General features: G+C 46.7%; 3 protein-coding genes across 3 annotated transcripts in view; all 3 read left to right on the top strand.

Moving 5' to 3' along the window:
• Positions 1 to 14,917, top strand: part of LOC140120870 (uncharacterized) — a 326,412-nt gene that overhangs the window by 16,807 nt on the left and 294,688 nt on the right. The gene's annotated exons all lie outside the window — the stretch shown is intronic.
• LOC140120764 (gastrula zinc finger protein XlCGF53.1-like) lies at positions 1,372 to 1,998 on the top strand. The gene is made up of 3 exons (XM_072139709.1): positions 1,372 to 1,423; positions 1,569 to 1,682; positions 1,795 to 1,998. Exons 1-3 carry the CDS (start codon positions 1,412 to 1,414, stop codon positions 1,996 to 1,998), a joined length of 330 nt encoding a protein of 109 aa, XP_071995810.1. The 5' UTR covers positions 1,372 to 1,411.
• LOC140120876 (uncharacterized) lies at positions 1,994 to 12,080 on the top strand. Its single transcript, XM_072139894.1, has 3 exons — positions 1,994 to 2,346; positions 2,609 to 2,666; positions 8,919 to 12,080. Exons 1-3 carry the CDS (start codon positions 2,059 to 2,061, stop codon positions 9,890 to 9,892), a joined length of 1,320 nt encoding a protein of 439 aa, XP_071995995.1. The 5' UTR covers positions 1,994 to 2,058; the 3' UTR covers positions 9,893 to 12,080.

Consider the following 14,917-nt stretch of genomic DNA (forward strand, 5'->3'; position numbering starts at 1 on the left):
AGCTGGGACAGGAGCAGGAGCGTGGAGAGGTGAGTGTGGGCCAAGGGGAGCAGTGTCACAGAGAGGGGCACAGGTGTGATCGCGGGGGGCAGAAATTTGGACCTCGCTACCTGTCCCAAAGCTGAGCAGAATGGCAAAGCTTTGGTTTCCCTTAGGGACACTTCTCCCAAGAACCCTAGGTGCATGTGTCTCCCGGACTTTGAGGACAAGTCTCAAGAAAGTGCTCTGGGCTTGCACAATAAAGACAGGAGGTTCTCCTATCTTCGTCTGGGACTCTCATGGATGGTCAGACAAGCTCTATCCACCTCCATTGATTCCTCTGCAGCAGACACGGAAGACACGTGACTTTGTCCGTAGTGGCAGCGAAGGCGAAGTACAGAATCGTAGTCGGGGACAGGCAGGAGGTTGAGACAGGCAGCACAGGATCAGAGCCAATAACAGAATCGAGAATCATTCATTCATGTGAACATGTGGCTATGAGGTATCTATGAACTCTGCTCACCTTCATCTAGTACATTTAGGAGATGTGAAGCTTTATATTTTCTATATGGGGCACATTTTTTGCCTTTAAAGTCCATTTTTATAGACTTTTTTTTAATTTTACACTTTGAATAAAAATAGCATTAAGGTGCCATAAGGAGTCTATAAACTCTTTAAAGCAATTTTAAAAATGGGGCAAGTGTTTGCTTTCAGAAAACATAAGGTTTGTTGGGATTTAGTATAAATCTTAATGCTGCAATTTCAATCTGGCAGTGATTGGGCGATCAGGCGATACCTTTTTGAGGATATTTGGTGGTGGAGCTTTGGAGAATACTATTTTTCTCCGTCAGACATAATGTTATGGATGAAACAGAAAATTCACAGCATTTTATACACCCAGCAGTGATCATCATAGGATATAAAAAAAAAACTTTAACACAACAGAAGGATAAATACAGGGACATCTTAGTTACACACGTCTGATGAAGAGAACTAGTGTTCTCCAAAGCTCAACCATCAAATATACTCAGTTATCCTCAGAAAGGTATTGTGTGATTTCTTCTCTCTTCTTCTGCTCTCCATGGATAACGCGGTACAAATCTACACTACTGGCAGGGAAAGGGTTAAGTCCTGGAGCGATCAGGAGGACAATGACCCTGCAGCAACTCCGTCCTGTCACAGCGACTGATCTGTACATCTTATATACTAGTGACTGCAGGACCTGTGATGATGTCATAGTCATGTGATCAGTCACATGAGGGGAGGAGTAAAACTGTAGATATTTCTCACTTCCTGTCATGTGACCACAGTCCACCAGGAGGTCCTGTGCAGGTCAGTGATTGGTCGGGTTGTGTGTGACTTGTAGTTAACTCTTTCTTTACTAATCTTATATTCAACAGCAGCCGAGACATTGCAGGTTCGACTACACATAATGTATAAGCAGGTAACATGGCGACAGCCGGAGATAAGGAGCAACTTATAGTCTTCTACTACATATAATGTCCCAGAGTCACAGCTAAGATCCCAAACAATATTCCGATGGATCTTCCCAGTTACCTCCCGCTGTAATCAGCCTTTCCCTACTCCAGGTTCTTCACACTGGACCGTCCATCAGTGACCCAGCAGGGATGGAGCAGGACAGAACCACGGCTGCCCGGATCCTGGACCTCACCCTAGAGATCATCTACTGGATAACTGGAGAGGTGAGAGTCTCCCAGGACACGGCTCTTATCTCTAGGAATACAACAGGGAAATGACTGGAGAGGTGAAGGATTCTTAGGATCTATGTAGTGATCAGTGTCTCCCCATACACAGGATTACACAGTAGTGAAGAAGTCGTCTGGTGAGTGTGTGACCCCCCAGAGCCCCATCACCCAGCCTCCACCTCATTCACTGATACATGAGCAGAAGATCCTACAACTTACCTCCAGGATCACTGAGCTGCTGAGCGGAGAGGTGAGCGCTGCCGGGAATGCTGGGACATTATATAATAACACAAGGGAGGGGTTCGGGGGATGACTGTGTCATTGTGTGTGTCAGGTTCCTATAAGATGTCAGGATGTGGCTGTCTATTTCTCCATGGAGGAGTGGGAGTATGTAGAAGGACACAAGGACCTGTACAAGGAGGTCATGATGGAGGACCACCAGCCCCTCACATCACCAGGTAAGAGGAGACCTTCCCTGATTGTAGAGGAGAGTCAGCGAGATTCCCCCATCATCTGCTCATCACATGTAGACAATGTATCAGTCACTGTGTTATGTCCTATAGATGGATCCAGTAGGAGAGATCCACCAGAGAGATGTCCCCGTCCTCCAGATTCCCAGGACTGGCCAGGAATAAAGCAGGAGGTCCCCCCCGATCATCAGGTAGGAGAAGCTGAGGTCTGGAAATCCTCTAGTCTAGACAGGAGTTTTTCTGGTACTGTTTGTGGAGAGGCTGTTGCTGTTGCCATCACAGCCCCACACCTGCTACAGCAGCAGTTTCAGGCAGTAGCAGGGGCACAGCTGTGTCAGGCTTGTGGTTCTGTGAGCTACAGAATCAGAGATACAGACACATAGGATTTTTATCTGCAGTTTGGTTGAATGTTGATCCTTTCTGATCCTCCTCTGTAATGTGTGATCCTTACAGGAGAATTGGGGTGGAATTACACAAGGACTCGAGAATCCCACATCCGTGTCTGTTCATGGTAAGAGCCTTTCCCAAATCTTGTATAAACTAATCAAAATGTCAAAAATGTGTCTATTTATTATCATAATGTTGTCTATTACTGTTAGTGCCTCATCGAGCGCCATTTTATTCCATCATATTCCGTGGTTCTGAGATCTTGGAATGGAATGAGACTTTCTCTGTGTGACTGTAATAATGATGTGAGTAACAATGTGAGATCAAAAGTTTATTGGGGGAACCTGTACATTCGAAAGGAGGATGAGATACAGGATATAATATGCCTCCAGCCTGGATATAGGATGAGATATGGCTGGACATGGAGATCAACCCAACTTTCATTGAATCCCAAGAAAAATCTGGATTTGCCACAGTTTGACAGTTTCAAACAGCAAACAATGGATGCCTGTCACCAAATTTCCTTCTCTGTCAATTTCCTTTTGAAAATTGTTCAGACAGAGACAATGGGGCTCATTTATTTGCCCGTCCTGACGTGTTCCTCGAGTGCAATGTCCGTGTATAATGCACATCTGCCACGATTCACTAAGATCGTGTGCCTGATATCCTGCATGTGTCGCTTGCCCACTCAGCTCCGCCGGAGTTCACCTTCTTCTTCCCGGTGCATGTAAGTGCTTCATCTTGCCACACAAGTTAAATCCTGCACTCAGTCCGAATCCGTCGGATCGTCGTATGGCCCACCCCACCCGATTTCTGTCGCATGAAAGCCAGCGCAGCCACGCCACAATCCGGTCGCATGCGACACAATCCCCAGTTAAATACCTGTCACAGTGGCGCAAATCCTGAAAACGTTGGAAAATCCGACGAAAGTGCGATCTTAAATAAGCCTTAATGGGTTGAAATGAAATAACCACCTGCATTTTTGCTGAGTGTTCCCTCACATAACAACTGGTTCCAAATCTTGGTCGAAAGAACCTTAATGGTGGCCACTTCCCCTGGATGATTGTGGCTCCAACTGTTAGTGGTCCCTGGTTGATGGCAGTGGTGGTCGCCTGTGATGGTTTGTAGTGCAGATGGATCACAGGAACATGAGGGTGGTGGAATAGGCACATTTGGCATTAGACCCAATATCTATTTACAGAACTGTGCCATCAAAACTATAGAGGCCGGGCAAATGCTTAAATACCAATGTTGCAAAGAGCCAAGTCCCCTTGTAATGTCAAACATCTGATGCTATGTCTATTTTTGACATGTGACATGTGACACGAGAGGAGAAATGCAGTATAAACTGCCAGTAGTAGTTAGTGAAGCCCATAGCACATAGTCCTACAGGGATAGCACATAGTCCTACAGGGCGAGGCCACTGAAGTACCGTAGATAACTTGGCAGGGTCCATCTAAAGTCCCCGAGGAAAGGAAGACTCTTCTGATGAAACTGTCATTTCTCGAGTTTGGCGTAAAGGCAATTGGCCCTTAGACGTCTCAGGACTTGCCAAACATGGGACTGGTGGGACTCGAGGTTCGTAAAGAACGCCAGGATATCATCGAGGTAGACCACAACACAGATATATAACAAGTCTCTGAAAATGTAATGGACAAACTCCTGAAAAACAGCCGAAGCATCCAAACAGCCTGACCAGATAGTCGAATTGCCCATCACAAGTGAAGGTGGTCTTCCACTCATTGCTTAGTGGATACGCCCCACGTAGGTCTGGTTTGGTAAAGACCTTGTCTCCACGTAAGCGGTGAAACAGTTCCGTGATCAACAGCAAAGGGTAACGGTTCTTCACGGTGAACATGTTAATGCCGCGCTAGTCTATGCAGGGACGGAGTGACCCATCCTTTTTGGCCACAAAGATGTATCCTGCACTGGCAGGAGAAGAGGACTTGTGTATGAATCCCCTCTGCAGGTTTTACTTCACGTAGGCAGACAGAGCCGCGGTTTCAGGCACAAAAAGAGGACATGCCCATCAATAGATCTATAGGGCAGTCACAGGGGCGGTGTGGTGGCAAAGTCTCTGCTTGCTTTTCCGAGAGGACATAGGCAAAGTCTCTATATGGATCAGGGAGACCTACTATTGGTTTGGAGGACATCGGAGAAGACACGATGGAGATGGGACGAGGTACCTCCAAACAGCATGACTGGCATTCCGTTCCCCAGTGGAGAGCTTCACCGGTCAGCCAGTTGAGCACAGGTGCATGGCGCTGCAATCACGGAAGGCCCAGAAACAGACAACGTGGACCAGGGAAGCAGGTAAAAAGAATGCCTCTCCTTGTGCAAGGCTCCGACTTGCAGACATAGGGGCTCAGTGCGGTAGCGGACCACGTCGTAAAGAATCTGCACACTGACAGAGGAGATGACTAGCGGCTTCTCGAGTGTCGCGGATCGCGGGCACACCCATGTCCCTCTCCGTGGCACTGCTCCGGACTTACATCTCCACAATCACGCTCCCATCCCGCCTAGGCACCGCGCGCATCCCCTCTCCCTAGGGCGCATGCACGGCGGTACTCGGAGATTTGAAGGCCAATCACCTGTGTGCTGGCCACTTCCGGGTCTGCATTTAATCAGGTGGCTCCCATCATTCCCTGCTGGATCTTCAAACCATTCCGAATAAAGTGAAAGCCTTCCTGCATTCCACAGCGTTCCGGTGCTCCTGAGTGTTCCGTTCCTGTTTTCCTTTCCTGTGTTCCCGTATTCCTGCTCCTGTGTTCCTGTTTTGTGTTCATCTGTTCCTGTGCCTGCTCCTGTGTTACTGCCGTGAGTTCCAGTGTTGTTCTCCCCCAGTGCGGTCTGAGCAGACGCCCGGGCAAGCTCCTCAAGCTCCTCAAAGACGAACCGGAATTCAGTGAGTAACACAGTGAGAGTAGCTGTAACCGGATTGTTCCTGTCCCAAAGGGGAGTAGCCCATCCCTAGGCTTTCCCGGAAAGAAGACTGATCATGAAAGCCAACTTAGCTCGTTCTGTGGCGACCTGTGAAGGAGTAAGGAAACCCCTGCATAACTTGGCTTCACCGTCATATTTGGAGGTCATGGAAAGACACAGCCTGGGCTCAGCAGTAGACGATGCAGCCATAGTAATAGGTGGTACCGGAGGTACTGAAAGCTGGTTCTGAGTAGCCAACAATTGCTGCAGGGTGGCGGTGAATTGTGCAAGTTGCTGTCCTTGCGCGGCAATTTGTTGAGACTGCTGGACCACGATGGTAGTAAGATCAGACAGTTCAGGAAGCGGAACCTTGGCGGGATCCATGGCCGGATCTTACTGTCAGGCTCCAGAGGTACTGGACCACCGCGGACGATGACGTAAGCTGACACCTAGGACAGGAATCTGAGTGGCACCCGGTTTTTTACCAGAGCCCACCACAGTGTGGGTTGAACTTGCTGTGGCGTGCTACCACTAGGTCATTTCACAGGTACCACTTTGTCCACGGTGGCAGCCAAGATGAGATACATGGACGTTAGGCAGAAGCGTGGTCGGGGACGAGCAGAAAGTCTAGACAGGCAGGAAAGGATTGGAGTCAGAAACAAAGTGGTAGGTCAGGACAGGCAGCACGGGATCGGAGTCAGGAAAGGAATCGAGGTCACAATGGGAAATCAGGATAAATTCAGCAAGGGACACAGGAAGGGGCTGGGAATTTATAAGGGAAGGTGGCTGGCCAGTGCCAATTATCGGCGGCGAAGACAGCCGCAGAAGCCAGGAGAGGCGAGTTCTCATGCAGCAGGCTCTGAGGGCACCAGAAGACACACAAGTGCGTCCCCGTCTCCTAGGGAGCTTGTGCTCTAGCTCCTGAAAATTAAAAGGGCAAGCGCACCATTGATTGGCGCTGACCAAGTACACCAAGGGCTGAACTATCAATTGTGGGTTCTTCTCTAAGACTTTTTCTCCTTGGCACAGGAGATCGAGAGCTTTTGGCCATAAAGCTTGCTTTAGAAGTGTCATTATCTTCTTGATGAAGCCCACTTTCCAGTCTACTTATACACTGATCACAAGAACCTCCCATCGGCTCAATCCGCGACAAGCTTGCTGGTCGCTCTTCTTTTCCCATTTTAATTTCCCAACTCACTTCCGTCCAGCAGAAAAGAACGTCAAGGTTGATGCCCTCTCTCATGCCTCAGATGCTATTGGGGAAGAACCTGCTCCTCGGCATGTCATTCCTCCTGAGCGATTGGTTGTTGCCGCTCCAGTGGACCTTGGGCAGCTTCCTGATTGCAAGACCTACATCCGACCTGGTCTTCGGAAGAGGATATTAACTTACAGAAATTGCTCGTGTATGGCTGGGCACCTTGGAGTGCAACGCTCTGTCGCCCTCATCTCCGTTTCCAATGGTCGCTTGATCTGGTCAAGAATGTACAGGATTTTGTGGGTTCCTGCACTTCTTGCGCCCGAAAAAAAGCCATCTCGTCTCAAACCTGCTGGTCTTCTTCTGCCGATGCCAATGCCCAGCTGCCCTTGGACTCATGTGGCTATGGATTTTATCACGGACTTTCTGCCTTCCTCTGATAATGCCGTCATCTGGGTGGTAACTGACCAGTTTTCCAAAATGTCCCACTTTGTTCCACTACGAGGACTGCCTTCTGCTCCATGACTTGCCAGTCTGTTCTTCCGGCTTCATGGACTCCTCAGCATACGTTTCTGACCAGGGGGTTCAGTTTGTTTCTAAGTTCTGGAGATCTCTGTGCAGCCAGCTTCAAGTGAAATTGGACTTTTCCTCTGCATATCACCCGCAGTCTAATCACCAATTGGAAAGAGTTAATCAGACTCTGGGCTGCTATCTCCTTCCCTCAGGACGACTGATCCACTCTGTTGCTCTGGGCGGAGTTTTCTTAGAACTCCCTGGATTCAGAATCTGCTGGCTCTGCTCTATTCTTCATCGTTTATGGACAGCACCCACGCCCTCCTCTTCCTCTACCTCTGTCACCGGATGTTCCTGCCGTGAAAGTGTTGCTCCAGGAAATCCATCTGGGAGCAGACTCGTCTTTCTTTGCTACAGGCTTGTGCTCGAACCAAGACCCAGGCCGACAAGAAACAAAAGCCTCCTCTCATCTTCTATCCAGGTGACAAAGTGTGGCTATCTTTAAATTATGTCCGGCTGAAGATCCCTAGCTACAAACCTGGTCTACGTGCTGAGGCACATCAATCCTGTGGCCTGTAAGTTGCGCCTTCCTCCCACCATGCGCATCCCAAACTCCTTCCTCGTATCTCTACTTAAGCCAGTCATCCTGAACTGCTTCTACCGGGAAGTTCCTCCTCTTAATCCCCAGGCCTTCGAAGTAAAGGAAGTTCTGGACATGAAGACGGTGAGAGGTAAGCTATTCTTCCTGGTTGACTGGAAGAGTTTCTGGCCTGAAAAGAGGTCAACATCTTGGACTGTGGTCTGCTGCAGAAATTCTTCCAGAATAAGAAGAGGGGAGGCCGAAATGGGGATGCTGACATGGGTGCTTCCACCGTCTCAGGCTCACGCGTGCCCCTATAAGTGCCCCAGCGTCCCGGCACCCTGACTCACCAGTCCGCATTCCTGTTTCGGCTCCCATGGTCAAGCATGTGCTGGAGCTGGAACAGGAATGCAGTCAGGTGAGTTGGCTCCCTAAATTTTAAAGGGCCCGCACACCATTGGTTGGCGCAGGCCATTCCCTGAATCCTTCATAAGCCAGCCTCTCCCTGCACACCCCGCCGGATCTTTGTGCCTCACAGCTTTAGAGAAAGCTTTGTCTGATGCCCTGCGCTAGTATTCTGAATTCCTGATTCAGACTTCGGCTGCCTGCCCCCAACCACAATTTTGCCTTACGACTTTGTACTATGCCGTGGCCGCCATTGCAAGAAAAAAGTTGCGCCTGTGGAGGCAACTTAGACTCCACTCCCAGGAGATGGCTTACGTCATCGCCGGTAGTGGTCCAGTGGGTGCACTACCCCTGGTGCCTGACAACTGCAAGGTCATATGGAAACATATGTTCCTCTCTACAAGGGATCATATTCTGTGTTTTAGGTCCAATAATCCTTGAAGACTGATGTTTTTCATTAACTTAAAAAAGGAGATTGAAAAACACGCCTCTCCTGATCATGGGCAGGGTGTGGTATTGCTACTAAGCTCCATTCATCCCTATACAGATGAGCTGCAATACAAACCGGGGTCAGGAGAGGTTCTGTTTTTGGAAGAAGGAAGCCATGTTTTTCATCTTCTGGACAACCCCTTTAATGATCGTTTTTTCTTCCTTACTTGTGTTCTATAATCTCAGAAAGCTTGATTTACTTAATGGAAAAAACTCTAACTGTCTGTTACAGAGTATTAGTATTACAGTATTTTTTTTTTTTTTTTTTTAAGGTGAAGACAGGATGAAAGACTCCCATGAAGATCTCCTCTTATCTCCCTATTATAAAGAAGAAGATAACATCACACAAGATAATCGAATATCTCCTAATGTCCCCTCATTCCCTCACGGCAAAGATCCATCCACTGACACCAGCGGTGACCAGGAGCCTTCAACAAGTCGATCTCTGATTGGAAATATTTCTACTGGACAATGTCAGGAGGAAATGTTTCTAGGAGCAAAACCCTTGGAAACAAAATTGGATCTTTCTTTGAATGAGATGATTTCCAGTGATGAGACTTCAAATTCAGAACATGACAGTGGGGAAAGTTTTAACCAGAAATCAAGTCTCGATGAACATAAGAGAAATCACACAGGGGAGAAGCCATTTTCATGTTCTGAATGTGGGAAGAATTTTACTAAGAAATCAAATCTCATAAAACATCAAATAACTCACACAGGAGAGAAGCCATTTTCCTGTACAGAATGTGATAAACGTTTCAGCCAAAAAGGAAGTCTTGTGAAGCATCTAAGAATTCACACAGGAGAGAAACCCTTTTTATGTACTGAATGCGGGAAGACTTTTAGCCAGAAATATCATTTGAGGGATCATCAACGAGTTCACATCGGTTATAAGCCGTTCTCCTGTTCAGAATGTGGATTATTAGTCAACAAGAAATCAGATCTTAAAAGACATCTAAGAACCCACACAGGAGAGAAGCCGTTCTCATGTTCAGAATGTGGATTATTAGTTATGAAAAAATCAGATCTTATAAGACATCTAAGAACCCACACGGGAGAGAAGCCGTTCTCATGTACAGAGTGTGGGAAACAATATGCTCAAAAATCAAGTCTCACAAAGCATCAAAAAATTCACTTGGGGGATAAACCATTTCCATGTTTAGAATGTGGCCAAAGTTTTGATGATAGATTTGTTCTTTTTAAACATCAGATAACTCACGGAGAAATGGTGGCTATTCTGTCCTGATTTGGGAAATGATTAGGTTAACATTGAATAATATAGAACAGAGATGGCAAACCTTTTAGAGACAGAGTGCCCAACCTACAGACCCACTCTCTCAGGTCATGTCACGGGGTGCAGTTACACTAGAGAACCCATCAATCTATCACATAAATCCCAGCCGCCTTATCCTAGATGATGGAGTTATGCCATAATTACCCTCCCGGGGATAAAATACCAAATAAATCCTTACTAATAAATAGTAGAAGTATCCATGCTGTGTGTCTACAGCAGAAGTGATTCCGGTAGTGTCTCCAATGTCAATGGATTCCCCAAAGGCCGACCAAAGACTATTCCAGGCTCCTCACAATTTAAAGGGGTATTTCAACGAAGGCAACAATCTTCATTTCATTCAGAATAGAAAAATGTTTTGTAATTTGATGTTTTTTATAACCTGTCTCCATCAGTTCTTCTGAAGTGTAATTTAGTTTCTCATGGATGTAAACCATAAACTCATCCTGACTATGGTCGCGCAGGTCTTCCTGTCAGGTTGGATTTTTTTTATTTTTCTGAGTTGGTGTCTCGTGTGTCTACTGGAGAAGAGTTCTTAGGTATGAACATCCTCTGCAGATTCTCTTTGATGCAGGCCGATATTGCTGTGGTTCAGGCACAGACAGTGGGTACACCTGACCCCATGGAGGAGATGTGCCTTGCAGCATGTCAATAGGGCTTCTCTGAAAAGACATCAGCAAAATCTTGGTATGAAGCTGGGAGACCCACCAGTGGCTTGGTGGACACCGAAGAGACTGGGATGGACACAGGATGAGGGATTACCATACAGTGAGACTTGCAATCCCATCCCCAACAAAGAATCTTCCCCATATTCCAGTTAAGCATGGGTACATAGAGCTGCTACCATGGAAGACCCAACAGGATAGAAGACGTGGACTCAGGTAGCAAATTGACAAACAGTCTCTCCTTGTGTAGTGCTCTGACTTGCAGGAACAGAGGCTTGGTGCAGTACTGGATTAGAGAGGATTCGGCCACTGACAGAGGAGAGAACCAGGGTCTTCTCGAGACTGACCACAGGGAAATTATGGTGGGAGACCAGAGCAGTCCAGAGCAATCCAAGAAGGTAGCATGAGGGCTCAGCATCAGTGGACCCTCTGGACCACCGCGGGAGATGGTACTAGCCGACACCTGGGGCTGGAATCTAAGTGGCTCCTGGTCTTCACCAGAGCCCGCCGCAAAGCAGGATGGTCTTGCTGCGGCAGTGTGCCACCAGGTCGTTCCTCAGGTGCGACTGGCCCACGTTGCCAGCCAAGGTTGAGCTACCAATACAGAAGATAGTCTTGTGGACAGGTACAAGCTGGTTGTCAGGGCTGGCTGCAGAGGTCAGAGTTCAGGTCTGGGGTCAGCAACAGGAGATCCAGGCAGAAACAAGGAACGGCATGGGAAACTGGAACATGGAGCAAGGAACAGAAAGCTTTCTCTTATTGCTAGGTAGCTCAAAGATCTGGCAGAGAGTGATGGGAACCGCTGGTCTTTATGGGAAACCCGGAAGTGCCAGCGCCAATCAGCGGTGCGCTGGCTCTTTAAATCTCTGAGTGCCTGCGAGCGCCATAGGGTGCTGGTGCCCGCGGCCTAGCCGGGATGGGAGCAGGAGCGTGGAAAGGGAGTACATGTGAACATGTGGCTATGAGGTATCTATGAACTCTGCTCACCTTCAGTTATTACATTTAGGAGATGTGAAGCTTTATATTTTCTATATGGGCACATTTTTTGCCTTTAAAGTCAATTTTTATGGACTTTTTTTTTAATTTTACACTTTGAATCAAAATTGTATGAAGGTGCCAATGTCTATGAACTCTTTAATGCAATTATAAAAATGGGGCAATTGTCTGCTTTCAGAAAATATCTGGTTTGTTCTGATTTAGCATAGATCTTTATGCTGTAATTTTGGTTTTGTTTATATACCGTATATTCCGGCGTATAAGACGACCCCCCTACTTTCCTGTTTAAAATATAGAGTTTAAGATATATTCGCCATATAAGACTACCCCTTTTCCAACGCATACAAAACACAGGTAAAAATTAAAAAAAAAAACAGATTTGAATTTAACATGGTCTTTTTTTTAATTTAAATTCTTATGACATGCAGGTATATAGCAGGAAAACTGTCGCTCATAAACATAAGGCATACAACAACAACTTTACCATCGTCCATTTTACCATGCTGTACCTTAAATTTTTATTTTATTAAATATTCCATGCCATGTACTTTCACTGAGCGCCCCAAATGACATGTCTACTTTATTCTTTGGGTCGGTACGATTAAGGGGATACCAAATTTTAATAGGTTTTATAATGTTTTCATACATTTACAAAAATGAAAACCTCCTGTACAAAAATTATTTTTTTTATTTTGCCAACTTGAATTGCTTTGTTTACGGGGCATCAGAGACAATACTGTGCCAATCACTGATGCATCAGATGGTTATCTCTAGATGGCACAGAGGTGACTCCCTGGGGGGCTGCTGTCACACAATGATCCCCCACATGACTGTAGCCTACAGGGAAGGGCATGGGTGAGAGCCTGGCACCCAGCTCTGGGTGAGATACAGCCACTGGCAGGGCACGTGTTTCTCTCTCCAGAAAAGGGGGTGTGTGAGGCTGTGCCAGTGCTGCATGGATGGAGCTCACCCCCAGATGTGGGGCACCCCTGGCAGGGATGAGGGGGCACAGGCAGCACAAAGCCTCATTAGGTGCAGATCAGTTACAAGCAGAGAAACAAGCAGCCTGCTGCAGCACATGGCTACCCGCACACGCCCACTCCTGCCGGGCACCCACCTGGTGTCTCAGTGCCGCCTGTTCCTGCACAGCGACCTCCTCATCCTCCTCCTGGTCCTCGCCACGTCCGTGCCCTCCCCGTGACCCCGTGCCCAGCGCCGGCAGCGGCTCCTTCATGCCAGTCTTGGGGTCAGCCCTGGCAGTGCCCAGCTTGTTTCCCAGCACGGAGCGCTTGCTGCGACGGCGAGGCTGCATGTTCTTACCCGGGACTGTCCTGTCTTCTCCCGCTCAAGTCCTGGAGCTGTCAGATCCAGCACCTCCCCGTGTGCGGTACACCCCTCACTGCCCACGCTGTGAAAACACCCGCGATCGGTGCTAGCAGGTGTTACCGGTAAGCCTTACCGGGCCCGTGAGCCCTCTCCATGCAGCGCGACCTGACCGCCGCCGTGAATACACGGCGGGAGGGCGGGATTACCGGCGTATAAGACAACCCCAGAGAAGACAGAAGATTTTTCTGTCTTCAAAAGTCGGCTTATACGCCGGAATATACGGTACGTCAAAATTGTAAGAACGGCTCCAGTCGATAATGCAACAAAGTTTCCAGATATATCTGGCAGTGATAGGGGGATAAAATCAGACAATACCTTTTTGAGGATATTTGATGGTGGAGCTTTGGAGAACACTATTTCTCACCGTCAGACATAATGTTGTACATGAAACAGAAAATTCACAGCATTTTATACACCCGGCAGGGATCATCAAAGGATATGAAAAAAAACTTTAAAGAGGACCTGTCACACCCTAAAATATCCCCATCAAATATGTTCCCCCTAATCCTCTCCCCAGCCCCTTTTATATTTATTCAATTAAAATTTCTGTTTGCAAAGTTTGTTTTAATCGATCCGACTTCTTACCAATGACAGGGGCGTGGAGGGGGTGTGTTGGCCGGCCCCCGCGTGAATACGGCCGACTGCCAGGGGAGCTGTACGAGGATCCGACCTCTTATTTGGTAAGAAGTCGGATCGATTAAAACAAACTTTGCACTCAAATTTTTTTTTTTAATTGAATAAATATAAAGGGGCTGGGGAGAGGATTAGGGGGAACATATTTGGTGGGGGTCTTTTGGGTGGGTGGGGGGGCTTCGACAGGTCCTCTTTAACCCCTTAAGGACGCAGCCATTTTACAGCTTAAGGCTCAGTCCCATTTTTTGGATTCTGACCTGCGTCGCTTTATATGGTTATAACTTTTGAACACTGTTACTTATCAAAACGATTCTGAGATTGTTTTTTCCCCACATGTTGTACTTCATTTTAGTGGTAAATTTTGGCTGATAAGTTTTGCGTTTATTTACAAAAAAAAAGAAAATATGATGAATTTTCTGAAAAATTAGCCATTTTTGAAATTTGAAATCATTGCGTTTTCAGGCAGATAGATTTACCACCTAAATAAGTTGCTGAATAACATTTCCCATATGTCTACTTTACATTTTCACCATTTTTGAAATGTCTGGATAATTTATTTTGATGTCACGCGGCTTACAAATCGAATAGCGCTTTTCCGGATTTTCAGAATTGACTATTTTGGGGATAAATATAGTTTTGAATGAAAATTTACTTATTTAGCATCAAAACCCCCTATATAACCAACCCAATTTCAAATCTGCACCCCTCAAGCTATCAGAAACCGCTTTTACGAAGATTGTTAACCCCTTGAGATCTCTATAGTAATTACATCAAAATGGAGGCGAAATTTAGAATAGTCAAATTGTGCCGGTTATACGTTCATTTAGCCCTAAATTTACACATTTCCAAAACCCACCATACAATTTGTTCTGCAATTTCTCCCGAGTGCAGAGACCCCCCACATGTGGCCGTGACTTGTTTTATGGGCACACAGTAAGGCGCAGAAGGGAAGGAGCGCCCTGCAGCTGCCAGGATTTTACTTTCCTCATTGGCCTCTTTTGAAGGCTGTAAAATTTTCGATTTTGCGTTATTGGGGCTATGTGATGCCATTATTTTTGCGGGACGAGATGCTTTTTCCAATGTTACCATTTTGGGGTTGGTATCACCTATTGTTGAAAATTTAGGAACTTCTTTTTGAGAGCAGGAGTAGAAAAGCATCAATTCTCTACTGGTTTTTTTACTTTTTTTTTTCGGTGTTCACCGTATAGCCTAATAATCCTGTTATCTTTATTCTATGGGTTGATACGATTACGGGGATACCAGACACGAATATATTTTCTTGCGTTTTACTAAATTTGTA

Source organism: Engystomops pustulosus, chromosome 3 (assembly GCF_040894005.1).
Source record: "Engystomops pustulosus chromosome 3, aEngPut4.maternal, whole genome shotgun sequence".
Taxonomy (NCBI): Eukaryota; Metazoa; Chordata; class Amphibia; order Anura; family Leptodactylidae; genus Engystomops; species Engystomops pustulosus.